This window comes from Nycticebus coucang, chromosome 11 (genome assembly GCF_027406575.1).
Source record: "Nycticebus coucang isolate mNycCou1 chromosome 11, mNycCou1.pri, whole genome shotgun sequence".
NCBI lineage: Eukaryota > Metazoa > Chordata > Mammalia > Primates > Lorisidae > Nycticebus > Nycticebus coucang.
Genome location: NC_069790.1, coordinates 111,914,838 through 111,939,523, shown reverse-complemented (window position 1 = coordinate 111,939,523; position 24,686 = coordinate 111,914,838). Strand labels below are relative to the sequence as shown.

The 24,686-nt window shown below is 43.5% G+C and overlaps 1 protein-coding gene across 1 annotated transcript in view; it reads right to left on the bottom strand.

Annotated features, from left to right (window-relative positions):
- Positions 1 to 19,233, bottom strand: part of TMEM178B (transmembrane protein 178B) — a 378,707-nt gene extending 359,474 nt beyond the window's left edge. Inside the window, exon 1 of the mRNA XM_053553609.1 lies at positions 18,718 to 19,233. Coding sequence (XP_053409584.1) covers positions 18,718 to 19,099 — 382 coding nt within the window. The 5' untranslated portion in view covers positions 19,100 to 19,233. The remainder of the gene's footprint in view (positions 1 to 18,717) is intronic.
- Between the last annotated feature and the right edge of the window lie 5,453 nt (positions 19,234 to 24,686).

Sequence of the window (24,686 nt, the reverse complement as noted above, 5' to 3'; positions counted from 1 at the left end):
TCTGTTTTGGCCTTTTCCAGAAATTGCTCCAATTCTATGTTCTTCTCTTTTTTTGGGGGGGGAGGGGAGGACACCATCAGTTTTATCCCCACCTGTGAACCATTCTATCAACAAATAAATATGCTTTTATTTGTCTATTTTGAAAACATAATCCTTTTAAGTCTCTCTTGACTTAACTTTCTCAGTCTAGCTACCACTCCTTCCTTTACATTTCTAATAAAACTTCTTTTGGAAACTAAAAAGGAAGAGGATGGAAGGGCAGTGGGGGATAAAAATCTACCTATCAAGTACGATGTACACTATTATGGTAATGAGTACACTGAAAGAAAGCCCTGACTGTAGCTTCATACAATTTATCCACCTTAACAAAAAACACATGTACTCCCCAAATTTTTGAAATATAATAAATTAATTTTTTTAAAAGTTGTTTACATTCAATGTCTCTGATTCTTCCTCACATCCACTCTTGGACCCACATTGGCCAAGTTTTTGCCCCCAATACTGAAATCAATGACCTCCACATTGTGAAATCCAAGATTCAAGTCTCAGGCCTCATTGTACTTGACCCACTGACAGCACTTCACACTGGTGACCACTTCCTCCTCCTTAACACGCGTTCTCCACTTGGCTTCCGGGAGAGCACACTTGCCCAGTGCTCCTCTGACTGCCGTGGCCTATTCCTCTCAATCTCATATGCTGGTTCTTCCTGAGAGCCTTAACAAGCCAGTGTGCCCTAGAACTGAATCCTGGGACATCTCTTCTTCCAGAGTTATGCTCCCTCTTTGGTGATCTCTCCCAGTCTCATGACTTTACCTATCGTGAGCTGATGAATCCTCAATTTATGTCTCCAATGAGATTTTTCCCCTGAACCCAGTCCTATATCTCACTTAACTCTTGAAATCTTTACTTGAACATCTAAAAGGTACCTCTGAGATTATCAGGTCCAAAATAGTGGATTCCCAAAACAAGACCCTGTCATCCTACCCATGATAATTAATAGCAGGGACTGTTCTACTAGTCCCTGTTGAAACCTTTGTTCTGTCTTTGACTCCTCTTTTGCTCACCTGTCTTGCTTCTGAACCACCAACCAACCCTGATAACTCTCCATTCAAGATACACCCAGAATCCAATCTCTCCTCTCAGCACTCAAGTTCTAGCCCCCTCTTTGTTGTCTGGTCTCCTTGCTCCCATACATGCCCCACTGTCATCTATTATCAACACAGCTACCCACGTTTCTTTTTGTGTCACTCCTCTCCTCTCCTCTCCACACTCTGCAATGCTTCCCTTCTCACTCCCTTCAGCCCCTATGTAGGGTGGATGTTTACTTTGCTGGCATCATATCCCACTGCAAACCCCCCTACCTGCTCCACCTCATCCATTTCTCCATCCTTGTTATTTCTACAGTAGGCTGCCATCCTCCAACATCAGGGCCACTGCCCTCATTAGTCCCTCCACTTGAGATGCTCTTCCTCCAAATGGCACCATAGCTGTTTCCTCCTGTCCTTCAGGTCTTCATTCAAACAAATGTCTGCTTGCCAGTGAGGCATTCCCTGGCCATCACATCTACCATGTCAACCTACCACCTCACATTTCCTATACTTCTTCTATGCTTTGTTTTTTCTCCTTATCACTTATCTCTACATGTTTTACTTACTTATATTTTTATTGTCTATTTTCTCACACTGGAAGATAAGCTCTGTGCATGCTGAGGGTTTTGTCTATTTGGTGAATGACTACATTCTAAGACCTAGTACAAATCTTGACAGGTAAGTACTCACCAAATACTTATTGAGTAAGTGAATATATAATTTACTCATACATTTTGAAGGAGAAGCATGGAGCAGAAATTGTTACTCCACTGGAAAAAGTCACCATCCTCTCTCATGTCATGTGGCCCTCAGACCTCACCTGCACATAACCACACTCAGCACAAGTAGACTCTACGTGACCCCAGCCTTCAAATCAAAACCCTCATGTGGGAGTTCTGTGTTATCTTCTATAAGTTTCCATCACCCTCCACCTCCATCTATACCACTTTGTCTTTAGGGCCTTTGCCTTCCCCACTAATGCTATATCCAAGCACACTTGAGTCTCTTAAAAATCAGTATTCAGACTACAAGATTTTTTTTAATTAATAGGAAAACCAAGCATAACTATAATTGAATAATGTTTGAGGCCAAGGGAACTAATCCTGTCTTCCTCTGTCTGGGAATTCTTCCACTAAAACAAGTTGAATTTGTTTTGAATTCAGCTGTAACAGTAGACATAAGACCTCCTGGAATGTATATTTAGCATGTTAAAGAGCTTTATTTTAGGACTCATCACCTCGAGAGAGTCTATTTCTTTCTTCTAAATAATGAGGATCTCAATACAGGCATACCATTATTGTTATTCCTAAATGCACTTCACTACCTGGAGACGTTCTATCTTCTGTGAAGAAACCATTATGGTCTCTGATGTATCTTCCCTTTTTAGCAGCTTATTGATCTACAAGTGCCCGGCCAGCCACCACACCACTACAGATATGTGTAATAAAAGCTGATACAGGCATGCTGCTGGTATAGAAGCATAAATGTCTTTCTTTGAAATGTTAATAATTCTGCTGTCCCAAAGAGATGAAATGCCACCTTCAGTTTGAAATAAACCTCTGGGTTCCTATAGGTCTTAAAATAAACATATATAACAAAACCACTTTCCAGGGTATGGGTTACCCACCATTTTCTGAAAGTTGTATTATTATGTAACTCATCATTCATTTTTATAATTATTTTTAAAAATTAAAGCCTACTCTTCAAAACACAAGTTTAGCTGGAATGCTTACCCAGTGGTTACTACTGAATGTACAATCTGAATTTTGACCTGTAGCACTTAATACAACTTGGACGGAAGGTGCTGGAAATCATTTTCCAGCTTAAGCTGGCATAGATAACTAATATAAATCCAGGAGTTATAGTGGTCACAGGAAATGTTTTCTTGATATGAATCATTTATTCAACCTAGTTTAGAGGGCCAGGCAGTGAAGCGACAGCTATATTTATCTGCTGAAAGCAAAAGGATTACCTTACTTCCCCAAATTAGATAGCAAGGAGCTGTGCCCTCAGCACATCTTATGGCTAAAGGAGAAGTCCTGAAAAACCATGACTATGAGATGACCCAGCCTGAAAAACAGTCACTGGCATTTACAAAGAGAACCTACTTCTCTGTGAGACCCTGAGGAGTGAACCTCTCTCACAGGCATTATTGAAGTAGAACTTGGAGGTCTTTATAAGCAAAGATGGGTGGCCATGATATCTTTCTGTCTCCTGATTCCCCTGTTGGGGATCAATGTTTTCTGTGAGTAATGTTTACCAGTCACAATGGGGTCAAAGGCACCGGAGAATCAGAGGTAGACACTTACCATGCTTCCCCACCCCACTTGCTTTCAAAGTCATGAAAAGTGAACCAAGAAATAAACCAGAGATGATTACAGAAAGCACAGCCTATTTTCCAGTCACTATCTGACCAAAATTACTATCAGAGGAGAGATGAGGAATCGGCCCTAAATAAACATTTGAGAGGAAGCCTTCATGGAGACAACCTAAAGATGATACTGATGATAAATATTTAGAAACTTATAAACGGATCCTGAGGGATGGTTACATATCCCAGGAAAACCAGGAGTAAATTTGAAAATTCTGACATCCATGATATAGGAACAAGAAATAAGGATGTAGACTTCTCTGTGTCCAGTGATGCTCTGGTTGGGAGGACCAGGCTGGGAAACACAAGAATGGTACAGAAAGTGGACAAGACCATCATCAAGAGGTCTAATCCAGGAAAAATGAAACCAACTAGACTTTAATTCTCCTCTTGCGAATCAGAAATATGGATGCTTCTATGATAGACATACTTTTATCTGATAATGTGAATGTTCCTTTTTTTGCATTATTTTTTTTTTGTATTATTATTATTGCTCAATATTTCATTGCAGCAATAGTCTGATTTCTTTTTCGAATATATTCATCTTCATTCGTTCTTTACAAGGTTTTTGTTTCTTGTCCTTGTCTTAAACATTGTTATTGTTATTAAATTTTAAGCCTTTTTAATTTTGTGAAGGCAAAAAGTGGGAAACCAAATAAACACAAGTATATGTATTGAGAAAATATAAAAAGAAAACCAGAAATATGGATGCTTTAAGAAACTACAAACCTTAAAAAGGGAAATAAATTGAAGTTTATCACATGCCTTACCAAACAAGTCACAGCAGGATTCCTTTTTAAAGTGCCCCTGCTCCAGGGAAGTTATGAGTCTTTTTTAAATGAGATTTTTACATCTATTGCATTAACTGAGATAAACCTTTATTCATTCGACAAATATTTATTAAGTACCTATTATGGCCCATGCATTACATCTATGCATTATGCAAAAACCCTGTGGGTAAAAAGATGAATAAGAAATAGTTCAAAAGTAGTTTCAAAAAGGAAGGGGATGTATGAATCAGCAATTAAACGCAGCAAAATGCACTGTTACTGGAAGGAATTTGTGTGTGCAGGAGCCAAAAGGAGAGAGAAGGCAATCTGACCTGGGAGTGGGAAGAGAGAGCGTCCAGCCAGACAGACGAGGAGGAGGGCCTTATGCTGATTCCTGGGAGATCAGCAGGCCTGGCCAGGCAGGGGGTGGCTTGAGACAAGGAAGAGGCTTCTAGTCAAAGGGCCCAGCACAAAGGCTCCAAGCAGCTCACCCTGTTTGGGGACCCAGGAGTTCCGTGTGGCTAGAGCAGAGGGTGCTGGCATGGAGAAAAGCCCAAAAGAGAATGAAATGGCCAGATAGGGCAGGGAGGGGACACACTGCTGACCTGTAGAGGCTTGTGTGCCATGTGCCATGGTGGGGATTTGGACCTTATTCTAACTGGCCAGCCGTGGGGAGCCACCAAAGTGTTTTGAGCCAACGGATAATGCGATTAGAATTGTAGTAAGAAAAATTGCTCTGAATAGGAACACTTGACAAGAGATGAAATGAGAGAAGTGGGGAGTAAGTAGAGAATGCCGCAAGAGCACAGCATGAAAGTTACTGGGGGGGAGCGGTGTGTTCCCGGCTCAGACGAGCAGGGCAGGAGAGAAGAGACCCTCCAGCATGGCCTGCGGCTCCCGTACGGGCATGAGCAGAGACAGTGACGGTATTCCTCCAGATGGGGGACATTAAGGAGTGATGAGTGTCAGGGGAAAAGGTACAATAGATTCTTCTGGACCCATAGGTGATCCCTGTGGAGATACAGGCAGGGTGTTCAGATGGAAAGTCTGAGTTCCCAGTGCAACTAGTCATGAGCGTAGAAGAAAATGGCCCTCGACGTCACTGAGTCTGATCAAGGAAAAGGTGACAAGGGAAAAAGTGAAATGGAATCCAAAGAATGCCCTGCCAGGCTGAGAAAGAAGAGCCAGCAAAGGAGAGGGAATGAGAACAGAGCTAGAAGCAGAGCCGGGAGAGAACTGTGCCTCGGAAGCCAGTGGAAGCGAGGTTTTCAGGAGCAGGGCCCGAAAGTGCACAGAAGTGCACTCCAGCCAAGCAGGGAAGTCACAACGGCCAAGCAAGAGTTCCCTTCTGCTTCATCAGCGTTAACATTTAGGAAGGAGTGAGAGAAGCCTGAAGACAGAGAACAAGCCTCTTCCAAAGTAGAAGGCCGTCACTAGCCAGTGCAATGTGTCTACCTCTGCACAGCACGACAAGCCAAGCAGCTCAGCCACCAGGGGCCATCCGTGCAGGCCTGTCCAGGGCTGCATCTGGGCATCTCTTCCAGCCCTGTGGTTACTGAAACATGAGCACTGAAGTTATTCTGCTTCAACACCCCCAAAGTCCCTTGGAACTTTCATGATCCCTTAATAACCCCGTACCAGCTTTGATTTTTTTTAAATATTATCAGGTGAAAATAGAACCCCTGCTAAAATTCTGATGGGATTTTTCTGTTCCAGCTATAGTTTGTATAAACGGAGCAGGTGGGAACACGTTACCATAACATACGGGCTCTTGGCTGAAGGCATCTTCATAATTTTTAGAATAGATGATATATACCTTATTTATCAATAATAAAACTACTTAAAGTTTTAGTGACTGACATTCTTTACTCAGTTTCAAAAGTCATATGAAAACTGCTGAAGAAGAAAAGTATAATTCTGATTTTTTTAATTGATTCTTATCTCTTTCTTTCTCACTGAATTCTTCCCTTGGGGTTAAAATCCCTTCTGAGAAGTTTGTACTTGATCCTGGTTCACCCCACACACCCAATAGTTAGTGACTCTGTACTCTATCTACTTAAAGTTCAATATATGACCAAGTTAATTGAAGGAATGACTTTAGATCAACTTTCTGGCTCCTGGAATTCTTGATTTTTCTCCACAAGCAGCAGAAAATTTAAAAAGGAGGGAATGACTTATACATTAGTCTCTATCTTATCAATCATTTTAAGGCCCAATTTCCTTGTCTTACCTCACATCAGAAGGGAATGAAACAAAATTCTATTCTTTCTACCCCCTTCCCTATCAATGACTTTCAGTGAAAGCTAGTAGTTACACGTTACCTGACTTTCCTCCTCTCTAAATGCCTCTTGTTACTATTGACAAAAGCCAGTCACACACTGCCTCAAAGACAAAGTTTTCTATTTTCCTTAAATAACCTGCACCTTATACACTGAACCCTACAGTCTAAAATTCTAGCATTTTTGTCAGAATTGTAGCAAGTTTCCATGTAACTTGAGTGTTCACACATGTGTATGCTGTACTTGTTTCAGATACTGTTTGTTTTTTAAAATAAAATATCACAGATGTTTCTGAAGCCCCCTGGTACCCTTCCCAATTCCATTTCTTTCCCTTTCTTGAGAAACGTAAATGCCATCCTTCATTTCGTCTTTATTAGTTTTGTGCATATTTTTATACAATGGAAATACATTTCTATACATATCTAAAATTTTTTTGAGACAGTCTCACTTTGTCACCCTAGGTAGAGTGCTATGGCGTCAGAGCTCACAGCAACCTCAAACTCCTGGCATGTTGGCTTCATATTTGGAACTGATTTTCTGATTTCTTTATACTGGCTTTCAGATTTCTCCTGCATCTCATTGGCCTTTTTTTTTTTTGAGACAGAGTCTCACTATGTCGCTCTTGGTAGAGTGCAGTGGCATCACAGCTCATAGCAACTTCAAACTCCCGGGCTTAAGTGATTCTCTTGCCTCAGCCTCCCAAGTAGCTGGGACTACAGGCATCCGCCACAACACCCAACTATTTTTTGGAGTCAGGGTCTTGCTCGGGCTCATGCTGTTCTCAAATTCCTGAGCTCAGGCAATCCACTGGCCTGAGGCTCCCAGAGTGCTAGGATTATAGGCGTGACCATGCCTGGCCCAATGTCTAATTTTTTCTTTTTTTACCTGTTTTTGAACTTCATATGAATGGCATCCTATTCCACATTTTGTTCTGCTCCCTATTTTTTTCATGCTGATTTATATTTATCTATGTGGAAATATGTAAATCTATTACATTTATTTTACATATACTGTGATAGTTTCTCTTGTGTGAATATATCACACCTGATTATCCACAGTCTTATGAATGGACCCAGAAGGGGCTTTCTGTTTATTTATGTTACCATCACAAACAGTGGTGCCATGGAGATTCCCGGATGGGTTTCACGTACTCATGATTAGAATACACATGATGCACGTCTCCAACCTCATAAGGGAGAGTGCAGCTGCTGTCTGGCGTTGGGTCAGGTGACAAGCAGCACCACACAGCATGAAGTTTCTTTCAGGTAAAAACAACCATACCCCAGCCAGGTCTGCGAAATACTCTGGGACCTCGGGGAAATGGAGTTGCATTGCCTAAATGGAATCACTATTACAAAGATGAAGAGAAATTGAGGGCAAAACTGAACGAGAGGTACTCTAGAGCAAATAAAGTGTCCACCAGAGTGAGGTTCAGAATATAGAACAGCAGGGCATTTGAAAAAGCAGGAAATTATATAAATGTATGAAGATGACCTAATATAAAGTAAAATGCCTTTTCTTGGCAAAATACTTTGACGCAAAAAAAAAAAAAAAATCAATTGAAATAATTCAGATACTGCAGTCTCCCATAAAAGCAGCAAATCTGTCAAACTTCTATGAAGGCCCAAAGCAGCGTGTGCTTCAGACCAAACATCACCTGCAGACGATTCCTACTGATTCCTGGAAGGACCTTTAAATGCCATCTCTGTGCATACAAATTTGCAAAAATAAACATTTTTCACCCTTGAATCACCTGTTCACTGCCCAGCTTATATTTATGCTTGCTGTTTTTACATGTCGTGCATAGAATGTCTCTGCTTTGATTTATAAAAATCTGGGAGCAGTGGCTGCCTCTCCAGAGAAGGACAGGTAGTCTGGGAGACGAGAGCGGTGGAAGGCAGACTAGAGAAGTATTACCTAAGCAGAATTTATTAATCATTTTAGAATGAGGCTGAGATTTTGCCCTATCTATCCATAGAAACTTCCTGAACAGCATCTTGTAGCCTTTTCTGCAAACCATACCCTGACTGCTCCCAAATGGAGTGTAGTCACCCAGGCCCCAGAGCATGTAAATCTCCCAGAGGATCAACCATGGGCTTGTATTTGTGAGTCTACTCCCATATCACCTCCATTTTTTTTGCTCCTTGAGGATAGGAAAGATGGATTCCAATCAAGATCCTTAACCCCAAGTAATGTGCCTAACATGGTTGGTGCTTAATAAACACCTTTAAAAAAAAGTATACTGAAATGTTCTTTATAATTCAAGATTTTTGAATGACCCAAGGAATGTATTCATTACTTTTACATGTTTTACATATTAGTGCCCTTTAAAAGTTTTGTTTAGAAAAAGAAAAAATATCTAATGCTCAAAAATGTTTAAACGGAAGCCCTGTGAGGCCAGGAATTTTGTCTGTAATTCTTATTAACTTCTGTATCCCAAGCACATTTGGGACGGTACCTGGCACATAGTAGATGTTCAATACATATGCTGAATGAATCAGAGTCTTGGCTATGAAGTATTCTACACATTGAACAGAACCCAGGTCATCTCGCCAACAAATGTTAAAATTTGCTCATGTGTTTTAATTGGGGTACAAAATACACAACATAAAATTGACCATTTTAACCATATTTAAAGGTCAGTGGTCTTAGTTACATTGACATTGTTGTGCATCTATCACCACCCTTCTCTATTAGGTTTTAAAATTTGTAACCCTAATTCTGCAAAATTGCATTGCAAATCATTAGAAAGAGAAAAAAGTCATTTTTATTACATGATTGTATCATGTAAGAAATTATCTTTTCTTATTAGAAACCAGCACCCAGGATGACTCCTTGGGAATCTCTTTCCATTCCTCTGCCTCTTCTCCTCCCCCAAGGTTTCCTTCCTGTCTTTCTACCTTCACCCATCCACGGACCTCTTATCCACCTTCTGTCACCTAAATGTAACTTTCTTATCAGATGTTAGAGTGTGAAAGATCTTGGAATTTATAGAATCCAAACCCATTATGTGGCATATGAGGAAAGAAAGTCCTGGAAAAAATGTACACATTCTCTCAAAAACAGGTGTCCAGTCAAGACAGAATATTTTTTCCATCTATTCCATTATCCACCAAGGCATGCATTCCCTTGATCTCTGTGTATTGTTTTGAAGTAATAAGTTTTAAAAGTATCTGCATCTGAATAAAAAGTTGTGACTCTAATGTCTAACTCCAAATGTGCATGCGTGCACGCATGTGTGTGTGTGTGTGTGTGAAGGGTCAAACAAACCCAGAACATGTTTAGCATTCTGTCTGAATGCCTAGGATTACCTTCTAATAGCAGAGAGGGAGAAAATATTTTTAACTGACAATCCAAAGTGGAATATACAGAATTGATCCTCTAATTGATCCTACAGTAAAAGAATAAATAAACTGACCTTCTGGAACAGAAAAAAGGCTCTGGACTTGGTTGACACAATACAAATATCTCACTCCTGCATTCATTCCCTGACCAGTTGATACAGACATGACCTTCTGAGGAACAGCCTGATCCAACCACATATGACAGTGAACTTGGGAAACCACGAGCTGGCGAGTAAGCTCCCTTAGGACAAGAACACAACTATGCCTCTTTGTTCTCTCCATGCCTAGCAAAGAGCACTGCAACATAGCAGGTGCTCAAAACATATTTCTTGGCCAGGCATGCCTGTGATCTCAGCACTTTGAGAGGATGAGACAAGAAGATTGTTTGAAACCAGAAGGTCAAAACCAGCCTTGGCAACATTGCGAGACCCTGTCTTTATTAAAAAAGAAAGAAAGGCAGCGCCTGTGGCTCAAAGAAGTAGGGCGTCGACCCCATATACTGGAGGTCATGGGTTCAAACCCGACCCCGGCAAAAAACTGCAAAAAAAAGAAAAAGAAAAAATCAGCAGGACATGGTGACATGTGTCTATAGTCCTAATCTCTCAAGAAGCTAAAGTGGGAGGATTGATTGAGTACAGGAGTTCAAGGCTGCAGTAAGCTATGATCACACCACTGCACTCCAGCTCAGGCAATAGAGCAAGACTCTGTCTCTATAAGAAAAAAAAAAGCAAAATAACCCATAACCCATACATATCTTTACCCATCCATCCATTTGCCAACTGAGTCAAGGGGGTGCATGCCATGTATAAAAGACTAAAGGTGTTTGCATGTGTTTGTCTGTACACAAGTATATCTTAGGTTTAAGATTTTTAATCAGTCAGCCAATAGTTTTTCGGGACCTAAGTATAGAACCCCATATGTGTTTTAGAAATTTTCTTTTTTTTTTGGCCGGGGCTGGGTTTGAACCCACCACCTCCGGCATATGGGACCGGCGCCCTACTCCTTGAGCCACAGGCGCCGCCCGTGTTTTAGAAATTAAATAGTTCACGGCCAGGCATGTTAGCTCATACCTAGAATCATAGCCCTTTGGAAGGCCAAGGTGGGAGGATCACTTGAGATCAGGAGTTGAGACCAGCCTGGGCAACAGCAAAACACCATCTCTACAAAAAAATTAAAAAATTAGCCAAGCACAGTGGCTCATGCCTGCAATCCCAGCTACTTGGGAAGCTGAGGCAGGAGGATAGCTTGAGCCCAGAAGTTTGAGGCTGCTGTGAGCTATGATGATGCCACAACACTCTAGCTCCCACAACAGAGCAAGACCCTGTCTCATTAAAAAAAAAAAAAAAAAACAGAAAAGGTGGGCGGCACCTGTGGCTCAAAGGAGTAGAGCACTGGCCCCATATGCTGGAGGTGGCGGGTTCAAACCCAGCTCTGGCCAAAAAAAAAAAAAAACCTGCAAAAAAAAATAGAAAAGGAAAATAAAAGAGAAATTAAATAGTTCCTGCCTTTCAAGAACTCAGTAAAGAATGCAGAGAGAAACTCAGGTTCTGAGGCACTCAGTTAATGAAAGCTCCTGAACTCCAGTCCACATTAGGTTTGCCCTGTCTTTTCCCCACAGCACCCAAAGCCTCCCTGTTATAAGATTAAAACTAATCGAATTATATTCATGCATCACTTAAAAACAGAGATATGTTCTAAGAAATGTGCCATTAGGTGATTTCAGCAAACATCATAAGTGTACTTAGATAAATCTAGAAGGTTTAGCCTACCACGCAGCTGGGCTGTACAGTTAGACTCCAAATCTGCCCAGAGGGTAGTGTACTGAATAGTGTAGGCAACTGTAACATGATGGTGGTGTTTGTATGGCTCAAAGTAAACAGTAAAAATACAACATGAAGGATAAAGATGATACACCTGTACAGGGCATTTACCATGACTTGTGGGACGGCACGTTGCTCTGGGTGAGTCAGTCAGTGATGGGTGCGTGAACGTGAGGGGCCACAACATTATGGTACGCTACCGTACACTTTATAAACACTGTACACTTAGCTCACACTAAATTTATTTTTCAAATGTTTCTTTAATAATAAACTAATCTTAGCTAACTGTAACTTTTTTACTTTATAACCTTCTAAATTTTTTCAACTTTTTAGCTCTTTTGTAATAACCATTAGCTTAAAACATAGGGTACAGCTGTACAAAAGTTTATATCCTTATTCTATAAGCTTTTTTCTATTTTCTATTTTTAATTGTTTTTCTTTTTTTAAACATTTTTGTTACAAAGTAAGACACACACACCCACATTAGCCTAGGCTTACACAGGATCAGGATCTGGGCCCACTGGAAGGTCCTCAGGGCAATAACACGCATGTAGCTGCCATGTCCTACATACAACGTCGTCTTCTAGAATGCCTCCTGAAGGACCTGCCTTGGGCTGCTCTACAGTTAACTTTTTTCTTTATAGGTAGAAGGAGTACACTCTGAATAATGATAAAAAGCATAGTATAGTAAATTTAGAAACCAGCAACACCCTTGTGTATGATCTAGCGTTATGTACTGTGCATAATTGTCCGTGCTAGACTTTTATACGACTGGCAGTGCAGTGGGTTTATTTTCAGCAGCATCACCACAAACATGTGAGTAACGTCTTGTGCTACAACATCTACAACATCACTAGGTGGTGGGAATTTTTGGCTCCATTGTAATCTCATGGAGACACCCATCAACTACAAGGCTCACTGTTGACCAGAAGGTTGTTGAGTGGCACAGGCTATATTTCATTTTTGGCTGACTTGTCATTCTTTGTGCTTCTTAAGGGCAGACACTTCATGGCTCGTTGACCTTGGGCTATATTATATATGGATTAACTTAGTGGATATTACTTTTATTCCAGAGGTATTTATTTATTGTCATCTCTTCTTCCTGCAATAGAAGCTTCTCCATTTTCTCCAACACTGAACTTGAGGCCCAGCCCGCAGGCCCTCAATAAGTATTTGCTGTATGAATGACTGAGTCCTTCACTTCATAAACTCATCTATGACTTCAGCATCCACCCCAGTGAGCAAAGTAAATACTTAAAAATTGTACAGCAAACTGAGAATGAGTTTTGGCCAGTGGGTCTCAAAACATTTGAAGTGAGTCACCTCAATTACCTGAATGTAGAATTGAGATTCTAAAAGTATTACTTTCTCTTTATTTTCAATTTGAGAAAATGATATGCCTGTGTCTTCTCCACTCCCCACCCCAACAGATTCTAAGGTGGCAGCAGAGTGCAGGGGGTGAGTTCCCAAAACTACACCCAGTGAGACTTGGCAAGTTATGACCCTGAGATGCCTCAGTTCCCTCAACTGTAGAATGGAAGTTAAAAATAATATTAATACCTACTTCATAGCGCCATAACGAACAATCAATTAGCTAATATATGTAAAACTTTTAGAAGAGTACCTGGCATTAAGTTCAACTATTATCATTATTAATATCTTTGTCACCATACAAATGATTTTTTTTTTTTTTGAGACAGAGTCTCACTTCATCACCCTTGGTAGAGTGCTGTGACATCATAGCTCACAGCAACCTCAAACTGATTCTTTTGCCCCAGTTTTTCATTTTAGTAGAGATGAGTCTCACTCTTGCGCAGGCTGGTCTTGAATTCTGAGCTCAAGTGATCCACCCACCTTGGCCTCCCACAGTGCTGGGATTACAGGCGTGAGCCACCACACCCAGTGTTGCAAATGGTTTTTAATGAAGTCAGGGAGAGGGACAAAGGGCAATAAGGGAGAACCATGTGAGAATTTTTTGAGTTGATAACGGGCAATTAATAAAATATAGATTTAACTGACTTCCGGCCCAAAACATTCAAGTAGCAAAGTTTCTTAAACTATAGAATGACATACGTAAATGTAAGCCCAAGTTACCATGTAATTAGCCTCATCTGAAACAAAGTATGTGCTTGCTTTTTGAAGAGGTTATTGGCTCCTCATAGTGAAGTCCAACAGAACTTTCTCTGATGATGGGAATGTTCGCTGCAATCTGCACCTCCCATACCATAGCCACTAGCCACATACGGCTGCCCAGCATTTGTAATATAGCCAGTTCAGCTCAATTTACAATTGCCAAATTGTGGAAACAACCGATATGCCCACCAACCCAGGAATGGATTAATAAGCTGTGGTATATGTGTACCATGGAATACTATTCAGCCACTAAAAAAAATGGTGACCTTACATCTTTTGTATTAATTTGAATGGAGGTGAAATACACTCTTCTTAGTAGAGCATCACAAGAATGGAGAAGCGGGTGGCACCTGTAGCTCAAGGAGTAGGGGCGCCGGTCCCATATGCCGGAGGTGGCAGGTTCAAACCCAGCCCCAGCCAAAAACCACAAAAAAAAAAAAAAAAGAACGGAGAAGCAAGAATCCAATGTACTTAATTCTGATATGAGGACAATTGATGCTAGGATATAGTGGAGGGGTGGGAAATGGGGGCATGGAGAGAGGGAATGAGGGAGTGGGGTGAGGCCATGGTGTGTGACAAACCTTTGGGGGATGGGACACTATTATTAGAGGGACCAGCAAAAGCAAGCAGTATAACGGGGCTCTTTGTACCCTCAATGTTTCCCCAACAATAAAAAAATATATATGTAGCCAATTCAACTAAGGAAATGAATATTCGATTTTTGCTACTTTAAATTTAAATAGCCACATGCACATGACTAGTGGCTACCCCACTGGGCAGCATAGCTCTAGAGGATGGGATATAACCAGCCCCTTAACCTGGTCCTTGACTGCACTCTAGCTCCTAATCTGCTTATCTCCTGATCACAGAAGTCAACACTCACACTTCCACGCCTCCAGGCATCTGCGGAAGCTGACCCCTTTGCCCGAAATGCCTCTCCTCCCCATCCACTTCCAAACCTCATCAAAATCTTGTTCAGATTTCATTTCCTAGGGACAAGTTTTGCACTGCCCACACAATCTCCCATTGCTGCTTCTGTTTCTCGGAATCTCTTTCTGGTGTTGCTCTCGTCATCCTGTAGTTATAATTTATTCTGGATGACGCTACCAGTCTGTGAGAATTTTGAGAACTGGGTCTTATTCATCCCTTCATCCTAGTGATGTGTGCCCATCATATAATACATGTACAGTAAGTTATTACTGATCACATTATTAATTTTTAAATATGTGCAACATTTTATTAATGTTTTCAGAACATTGACAATAATTCTCTGATTATGGAAACATTTAGGTCAAAGTCCATTTTAAGGCAAATTTTTGAATAATTGAAAATGCTTAGAGCCTCAGTTGAAGGTATTCTTATTTCAAACCATATCAATAGAACATTCCAGTATTGTACAAACCAGAGAATATAAATGTTCCCTTGAAGTTTCCTGGAATAAAATCCTACCTATAGGTCCTCTTTCTAAAGGTCTGGAAGTCTGTTGGAGTTCAGAAACTGATCATGTCATTGATCTGTCCCCAGGACCGTAGTGACCTACTAGGGAGACATGGATGACGTGTAAAAGCCAGAGGACAAGAGGACCTGGTTTAAGAGTCCTCACGGACACCATCAATGGGAATTCAGGTACTCTCCCTTTGCTGCACCCCCTAGCCAATCCTACCTCCAGGAAGGAAATAATTAAAATCTCATCTAACATGAAAAATAATGCCCCTGGGTGATTACACATGTTACCCCAAAAAGAACTGCATGTTTCCCTTATTCCTTGGCAAAGCTTTTGTTTTCGTGTGTTATGGTATTAATATAGCATGTATTATGGTGTATTATGTAGCATGTGTTGCCATGTTAACCTGAAAGCCACACTGGTTCATCTTTTCATCATGATTTTCAAACCAATTTTTTATTTGGATCCCCACACAAGTATTTCTACAATTAGAATAAGCTCTTGATGGATACATTTCTGTGAACCTAATTTGTATGAGACATCTCCCAAACACCGAACACCGAGCATGTATTCCTTACAAATGATGGTCTTTCCTGCCCTCCTATAACTTACAGTCCAATAACACCAATAAATAAACACACCGTGACCAGAAATACGCTGGTGAGGACAGCACGGCAGCAGAGCACTGAGGAAAAAGGATTTCAGAGAAAATATGGATCCAAAGGACTTTATCCTCAAATAAATTTGACTTTTGTTTTCTTATTAATTATGAAGTTTTATTTTTTAAAAATGCACAGATAGCACTTTCTAGTGTAATGAACATTGACTTCACAAATGACTGAATTCTTCACATCATTCGGACAAATCTGATTTTCTCATACTATTGATAGATTTTAAACAATCTTTTCTCTGGTTTTCCTTCCCTTTCCAGAATTTTAATCTAAGAAGATGTTTCAGAAAAGACAAAAGTCAAAGATATCTCTTGAGGCTCCTCAGGAATAATACAAGAGACAGGCGTTTCCCTAAGATATCTTAAATTTAAATACAGGGATATCATTTTAACTTCCTTATAGAATCAGCCCATCTAGAACATACAGTGGTTAAGTCTCTAAATTATGTTCTGCGTATTACTGGTGAATTTACTATCATATAAGATACACTTATTTTCAAAATGTGTCTACTGCTGCTCAGAAAAAGAAGAATCTAGTTTTCAAAGATGAGGTTTAGGGTTAAAAATGGAGATAGTGACCTTAAGTCTCTCAAGATTTGTAAGGTTGGCATGCCATCTATCTCAATAATACCTAACAAGAATGTCAAGTGGACAGAAACAGCCGAGGTAAGCAGGTGCCTGCAGCTGACAGTGATTGCTGTATTTTGGGGTGATGGGGAATACCATTTCCATTAGTTCAAGTGAAATACAATGCCCTGCCAACTTTAGGTATCAGGGCATTCAATACCCCTGCTGTGCCATGTCCATTTTCTGTTGCTGCAATTAAAAATCAGTCGATACAAAGTCAAAATGTTGTACATTCTTCCCCTATCCCTTTCCCTGTCACTGTGTTTCCAGCTTCACCGGAAGAACATGTCGCTATGGTAACCAATCCCTCTGGTGCCCAGGCCAAGTCAACCTTTCTAGTCAGACTGCCAAGCAGAGCAACAGGGAATCAAAGCCCTGAATGGAACCTCCAGAAGCCATGCATTCCATCCCCCTTTCTCTAAGTGGGGTTAACCCACACCAGACAGAAGGATACCTGACTGGTTCTAGAAGGCATTCAAGGGAGGAAATTCAAGAACATCCTTGAACAAATCCTGCCACAGTTTGCCAGTCCGATTAACTTGAATTCTCCCTCACATTTCAGCTACCTTCCTCCCATTTCAATCTTAAAGAAACAATAGACAAAATGACACTTCATAAATCTGAGAATCTGAAAACTGTCATAAAGTGACCCATAGTCAAAAACGATTCTACTTCCTCTTGTTTTCCTAATTCCTAATCCAAACCCAAGTTGCTCCCTAGTGGAAACCCCTAATACCATATACATCTTTACAAAGTTGTAGCGCTCCAAATGGCTCACTCTGCTCTAATGAGAACCTAATCATGAAACGAAGAGGATATTTGTAGTATTAACGCACCCATAACTAAATCCTCTAAAATCCCTAGTCATTCTAAAGAAGCTACAAAACACACACTAAGATGGATTCTCTTTCTGAAGCTACCTTGCCTAAACCTGATCGGCCACTCAGACCATACCCACTGCTTATTGTTCTTAAACAGTTGACTTTTTTCCAAATCAACAAATTTTTGTGTGATCAATTTCAACACAAATGTTTATAAATCAAAGAACAACATCGGTTCTCACAAACATTATTTTAAAACATCAGCAAACCTCACAGCATCATAATAAGAAACATTAAGAATGCTTTATGCCTGGGCCTCAAAGCACTTTGCAGATAATAACATCCCTATCACCTTGGCATCACCGTTTAATAGTTGAAGAAAATGAAAAGGGGGGGACCAGATCCACAAAACCTGCACATCTTTCCAGGTTGCAGCACCTTAGAAGAGAATATATTTCTTTCTTCAGAGCAATATCAATACACATTCAACCAACATTCTAGTGGGTTTCAAATTTCTGGTGTGAAACAGGATGCCCTCCAAAGTATAAATCATACAAGATTTACAATTGCATCAGATAAGCAGAATTATTTTAATTCATGGGACCAAAGTATCAAATTTCTATCATTAGTAAATGCAGATTGTTTTCTGTTTTGTTACACACTCTGGGTATTGTTTATGTAAATCTTCTAAAAAAATCTTACTTTTTCTCTGAAATGCCTACTTTAGTGTTACCCAAAGAACTACATTTTTTGTGTTTATCAGACCCTACTAATACTCAGTGCACATAGATGCTACTGCCAACCATTTTTTTCAAAAGGAGAAATAAAGAATTTTGTTAGGATGTTACTGGTCAACAGGCTTTGAGCTGCTATAGAGCAGGGCCTGCGATTTACTGATGTTTATATGACCAATGCCTGCACCATGCCTGGTATAGCATACCATCCAGCAAACGTTTCTGGTGTGAATAAGGCCTTCTCTGTGAGATGTTCTTCCCAATTTCCCTTGATGGAATGAGTTCAACAAAGGTTAAAATTGGGAGCCTATCTACCTACCCCACACACACACATACATCACTCAAAGGGCTTCCTTTAGGAGCATGAACAAAGAGGCCAATGAAAACTTATCCTGTATAAAAAACCCAGACCATGCAGGAAAGAGAGTTAGTCTCCACCAAGCTTCATTATCAGCCATTGGGAGCCAAGTTCTGGCCACTTCGAGGCCTGGATACCTGCACCTCGCAGAACAAGGAGATCTGACAGCTGTGGCCGGCGCGGGAAGACAGGCGAGGAGCTGCGGGGCCTGGAGGCGTCCGGCTCTCCGCAGCGCCACGCCTCGCGCCTAAAGCTTACCTTTCCGAATGAGGGCGGCGATCTCCGGGTCGAAGCCCTGCCGGTGACACTTCCTCCAGAGGCCCATGTTAGTGGAGTTGTACTGCCGGCTGCACTCGTCCGCAGGGCTCATCGCGAAGAGCTGCCGGCGATTCCGGGCCCGGAGGAGTTTGCCCTCCCAACGGTCCAGGCGGGAGCGGCTCGCCCGGAGCGGCAAGTTGTTGTTATTGTTGTAAATAAAGCCAGGATCGACCCGGCGGGTGTTAAAGGCCTTGCACCTGTCCCTGTGCTTCCTGGCGTCCGTCTCGTACCAATGGTCCGAGCAGATGGCCACGGCCAGCATGCCGAGGGCGCAGAGCGCTAGCGAGAGTCCCGTGTAGAGCAGTAACCTTCCGGCAGCCATGCCTCCACTTGGCGGCTACACCATGGGCATGATCCGCCGCAGCCTCGCCTTCCCTCGGCGCGCCCGGAACAAAGCGGCAGGCGGCCGAGCTGGGGGTGGGGAGAGGGGACACGAGAGGGACTCGCGTGGAGGCGCCCCCTCTGTCCCCACCTACCGTTGCGCGGCCTGGGGACTGCGGCGATAGGGGCGGGTAGCCTAAAAAGTTCTGATCCGAAGTGGCTCCCGCGGACTCCTGGGCATCCTCCGGGCAGGTGCAGCCTCCAGCGGCAGCGAGCCCAACACGGCCTCCTCTCACCTCCTCCCTGCCCCGCAGGAAGCAACTGCTCAGAACCTGCCGCCTCGGCTTACAGCCCGGCTCCTCTGCCCTCGGGCCGGAAACTAAATGCCAAGCGTCCTCGACTGTGGCGGGGCTTGCGGGGACTTCTTTGTGCAGGGTGGTGATGGCACCGAGTCGCCTGGCTTTCTGGGGGAGACTGGAGGTGGGTAGTCAGGAGGAGCCGCTGGACAACAGGATGCGCCGGCCAGTGAAAGAAGCCTCCAGGTGCCAGGGCCGGCTGCCCCGAGTCCCGCCTGGGTCTCCTGCCCAGGGACTCTCCCCCTTCTGGTAGGCAAGCGAAGACCTGGGGCGCGTGCCCAGAAATATTCTTTCTCTCTGAGCCGGGTCTTTTAAAAATCTCCGTCCTCTGGTCACCAGCAGGTCCCTTGATCCCTGTGGCCCGCGTGCTGCGCTCAGAGGCGGACTCCCAGCGGACGCCCGGTCTCGGCCGACATTTCCCTTGGAGCTCTCTGGTCGCCTGCCTCTGACCTCGCCATTCAGGAGGCCCTTAGGGCCGACGGCGTGGTTATCCTGGCGGCGTTACCGGACGAGTCCTAGCCCCAAATTTGCCGAGACTGGGCGGCACTGGCGGGAGCGATGGGCGGGCTAAGCCGAGGAGGGGCACACTGGGCAGCGCGTAGAGCGCGGGGCGCTCGGAGCTCGGCGCGCGGTCCCTTCAATACCATGGACAGGTCGCGCCCTCGCGGCGCGTGGCCGGCCCTGCAGCCAGCCCCCAGGGCGTCATGCCGCTCTCCCCAGCACCGACTTGGGCTTGGAGTGTTCACCTGGCCGCCTCCAGACCTGCCTCTCCCGCGACGCCTCCGCCTCACTTCGTCTGGCTCCCCTATCCCTGAGAGCGCGCTGCCCAGGCGCAAAGAAAATGCTGCAGGCAACGAGGAAAACCCAGGTCCCGGCCCCTCGAAACAATCCGCCCCCTCTCCCGCCACTAGAGCCCCTGGCACTCTGGCTCTGGGTCTGCTCTGCCTAGCTAGGCTCAGCCACTTGCAGACTGCACCATTTTCTTCGCAGCCCACCCGGGCACCGAGATGCCGGCTCACGGCAGCTTGCAGAGAATCCCGTCCCGGCCTCGGCGTCTCACGACCCGGTTCTCGGTGCACGGAGGTAGCCGAGGAGGATGGGGCGAGGGTGGGGGAGGGAGGCTGGGTTGCTCGGTTTCCCCTCCCTGCCTGCTCCTCTAGCCGCTGCGGCTCCGAGGCCTCGCAGGCTCGGCCGGTGCCTGGTAGGAGCGAGAGCCCAGGCTTTGCCCGGGGGGCTCCGGAAATCGCATCTCCCGGGTGCAGTCGCCGGAGGAAGCTGCTGCCGCGCTCTCCGCTTGGGCGCCGGGCGCTGCAGCCTTGGCTAAAGCTCACAGACGAGAACACGGAGCGCGCAGCCAAAAGCTAGTGATGTCATCTGTGCAACGTGAGCCTCATCTCTTATTTTTCTAGCCTCCTTAAAGATAAACTGCACCATTTCCCAGGCCTGAAATGTCTAAGCTTTATTCTTTGACCAGGCAAGTCAATGGTGTCTAGATAGGTATGTGCCCTACCACATCCATATTTATGCACATATACATACATGTGGTATGTAGCATCTTTACATGTATTATTATAAATTTAGAGATGTTGCCCGCATCCCCTGTTTCTCCCTTTCAGCCGTGGAAATGTCTCTCAAATACACCCCAGTTCTTTAAAAGACTGTTTATTGCAGAGTCCGCCTTCAGAGGGACTGAACGAGCTCCCTGCGTCCCCTCTTTCGGTAGATGGTGTCGGATTGCATTAGATCTTTGTTTTCCCCCCAGAAAGCCACAGGCGCTACCTTGCTAGCTACTGGAGTCTCCACCCGGGGCTGAGCTGAGAGCCGCTGCTGGGTTGTCAAGGCCAGCCCTGGTCCAGTCCCAAGCCAGAGCCAGACACCCACCTCCCCCTGCCCTCCCTGCTGAGCAGGAAAAGAAAGAAGAGATTAGTCTTATCCATTCAAGACAAGAAGAAGAGAATTTTAATGGGGTGAGGGGGGGAGTGTCAGCAGATATTTTGAAAACACTCGAGGAGTCGTGTTTTGAGAACGGAGGTGAGATTACAGCAAACCTCTGTGAAGGATTTGTCGTTTTCTGTGGTTGGCGGCTGGCCTTAGGCTTTTGGGGGCCCTAGGTCCCCAGACCTTGAAGGGGTGGGCCCCAGGCAAGCCCCGCTTTATCCCAGCACGGCCGCCACCGCCACCATCCCCGCCCCTACTTCGCTCACGTGAGACAGCGCCGCAAAGGCTGAGAGCTCCCTCCCAGCTTCAAACACTAGCTTTTTCACTCTCATGCTCACTCCTCATTTTCACCCACACTCCAAAAATGAGTTCCCACACTGCTGGGTCAAGAGCTACCCTGGGGAAAAAACAGAGTCCTGGCACCCTGCTTTGCACAACAAGGCTTGTGAGCCAACAGTGCACACCTCCACCATATTCTTTTTGTCGGTTTTTTTTTTTTTCCCCTTCCTGCATTTTAAAAATCCTGAACGAGGCGTTTCAGTGCCATCTAGTGGGGGAGGGGCGTGCCTCGCTTTTGCACCCTGGATTCTGCAATGGGATTTGCAGAAGAAACCGCACAGCATGAGGGTGCCTGGCGGTAGAGGGGCTGCAGGCATGTGCCCTTGGTCAGATCCCAGCCCTCTGAGTTCCCCAGGATGTCCAGGCAGAGCGATTTGGCCACAGTGTCTTCTCACCTTCTTTTCTACTCACCTCTTTATCAATTGGCCTCCGCCCCAGCCTTGAAAATAGGAAAACAAGTGCAAACACTTTACACACAGTTCAATGTCTTAAATGTCTGAAGCCATTTTCTTCAGTAAAGCCTACTGCACTTTTAGTCTAACAGGGTGCCTGCATTTGTCAATAGGGAGAAGGCAGCGTGATGAAATGACATCTGCAAGGTCACTCAGGAAGTCAAAGCACACAGCTAGCATCGCAGCCTCCGTCTCCTGGTGAAACTGCCCTTTATATAATTAATAAAGGGCCACAAGGTAGGAAATGTGGTAGGGGAAATATATACTGCATATAACCAGCCATTGTTCCCTAGCTCACTTTCCTATAATTGCTTACTCCTCAGTGGAATAGCTGGTGATCATATTCTTAGCTTTTTTCTTGCTCCTTTAGACAACATCACCCTTGTGAAAACTAAGTCTAATTTTCGAGATATCTTCCAGGCCCTGCATTCTGGTGGAATGGCTGACCCACCCAGACATGTGGCTTGTACTGAGGGACATACTTAACTGATACTGCCACCTCGACCCAAAAACCGACTGAAGAAAGAAGACAATGTCTATACCCCTATGATTCTGCCCCAATCCTAGTCAATTGGCAGACCCAACTGCCCAGCCCTTTCCCCATCAAACTATCTTTAAAAATTCTTTCTCCCAAATTTTTGGAGAGATAGATTTGAGAACTTCCTCCCATCTCCTTGCAAGGTGCCTGCGACATTAAACTCTTCCCCTGCTATAACCCCTGATGTCTCAATGTATCGCCTTACTTTTCAGCAGGAGGCAATGAACCCGGGTAGGCTGTAACACTGGTTTCTCTCTCATCTCTTCTTAGAACTAGCTGTGCCCCTGAGACCTTTGGCAGTCCAGGCAGTTGCCCAGTTCTCAATAAATGTACTCGTTTATTTTGTCCTCATCTTTCCTCCCCTCCCATTGTTCCTCTTTTGTGCTCTTGCTATTTAACTTTTTCTCCTGGCCTATACCTTGGGCCTGCCTCCCAAGATGTGCCTTACTAGCTCCCTTCATGGTCCCCTGATTCTGGCCTTCTTGGAGAAGGGATTCAAATGGTACAAACTGCCCTCCTCTTTTCTGAATATCATTAAAATTCTATTTTGAATTTTTGTCTTTAATAAAATATCAGAAGTCCTTCAAAGACACTGATTTGAGGCTTCCTTTGAAGTACAATGATCTTGACATCCCTGTACCACTGTCGGATGATCCTGGTCCTCTAGACTAAAATGGGAGATTCTTCCTCATATGATCGCATCACTACCTTTTTTATCAACTGAGTGATCTAGGTTTCTTACCTCTTTTTTCCAATTCTTTCCTTTCTGTCAGCTACACCATCACAATATCTGTTTCCAACCCATTCTTTCCCATTTGCACCAACACTGGTCTGGAATTATAGAATCTCAAACTCAGAAGGAAATTTAAGGTCCAGCCACACAACAATGTATGATCTCTCCTAGAACATTCCCCCAAAAGTGAATGACCAGCTTCTGCTTGCACATTTGAAGTGATCATAAAATCACTTTGTCTGAAAGCCGCCCACTCCCCTCCTGAATAGTGTAAGTAGTTAGACAGTTTTCTCTTATACTGAGTGTTATCCTAGGTCTCCATAACTCCTACTCATTGGCCTTTGTTTTTGCCTTCTAGAGACCCACAGACAATGCCTTCCATTTAAGGATCTTTCTCATACTCAACATCAGTCATCACATTTTCCTTAAGTCTCCTTTTCTCCAGGCTAAGTATGCCTCATTCCTTTCTTCCTTGCGCTTGCTCTTCTCTGGTTTCTGATACCTCCTGCTCATTAGTTCTCTTTTTAGGTAATACTACGTACTTCCTTCATCTAACAGTCATGTAAACCTATGAGGAAGAAAATTTGGTCTGTCCATCATGTTTTTACATGTTCTATGTAGAGTTCTATTATCTTCACCTCTCTTGTGGGACCCCAGAAGTCATCCCCTTCTTGCACTATCCTGGGAATATGCCCCCAAAATGGCATTAAGATCATTAATTTATGGTTTGTGAAATACACATCTTTGAAATTTGGGATTCCATTTGCTCACATCACTCCCTCTTTTTGAAGCAACATTCATATTTTCCAAGCTTTCTCTAAGGTCATCAACAAAACTTGAGACATCATTGAAAGTTCTCTCAGTTTCATGGAATACATATTCCCCTAGAGCAGATAGACATTTTCCTACAGTCTTTTTCACGCCTTCTGAACTGTCTCCAATTACCATATTTGTTCTACCCCACATCCCACCATCAGTGTGAAAATCCCTCTCCTTGACATTGTCAATTGAAAGCAAAATAAAAGTGGACGAAGCGTGCTTTCTCTTGTCCATCTATCTATATCAATATTGCGCCATTTGTCCAGAGAAAAGGCCCCCTGCGTGTTCTTATTTCTGCTTTCGCCATTAATTTTGCATAGTTTGGACATTATTTGTAACCAGAAAGTTATTTTGAGATTACGCTTTCCTAACACAGTTCTCCAAGTCTGTGACATGCTAGTATTTATGCTTGA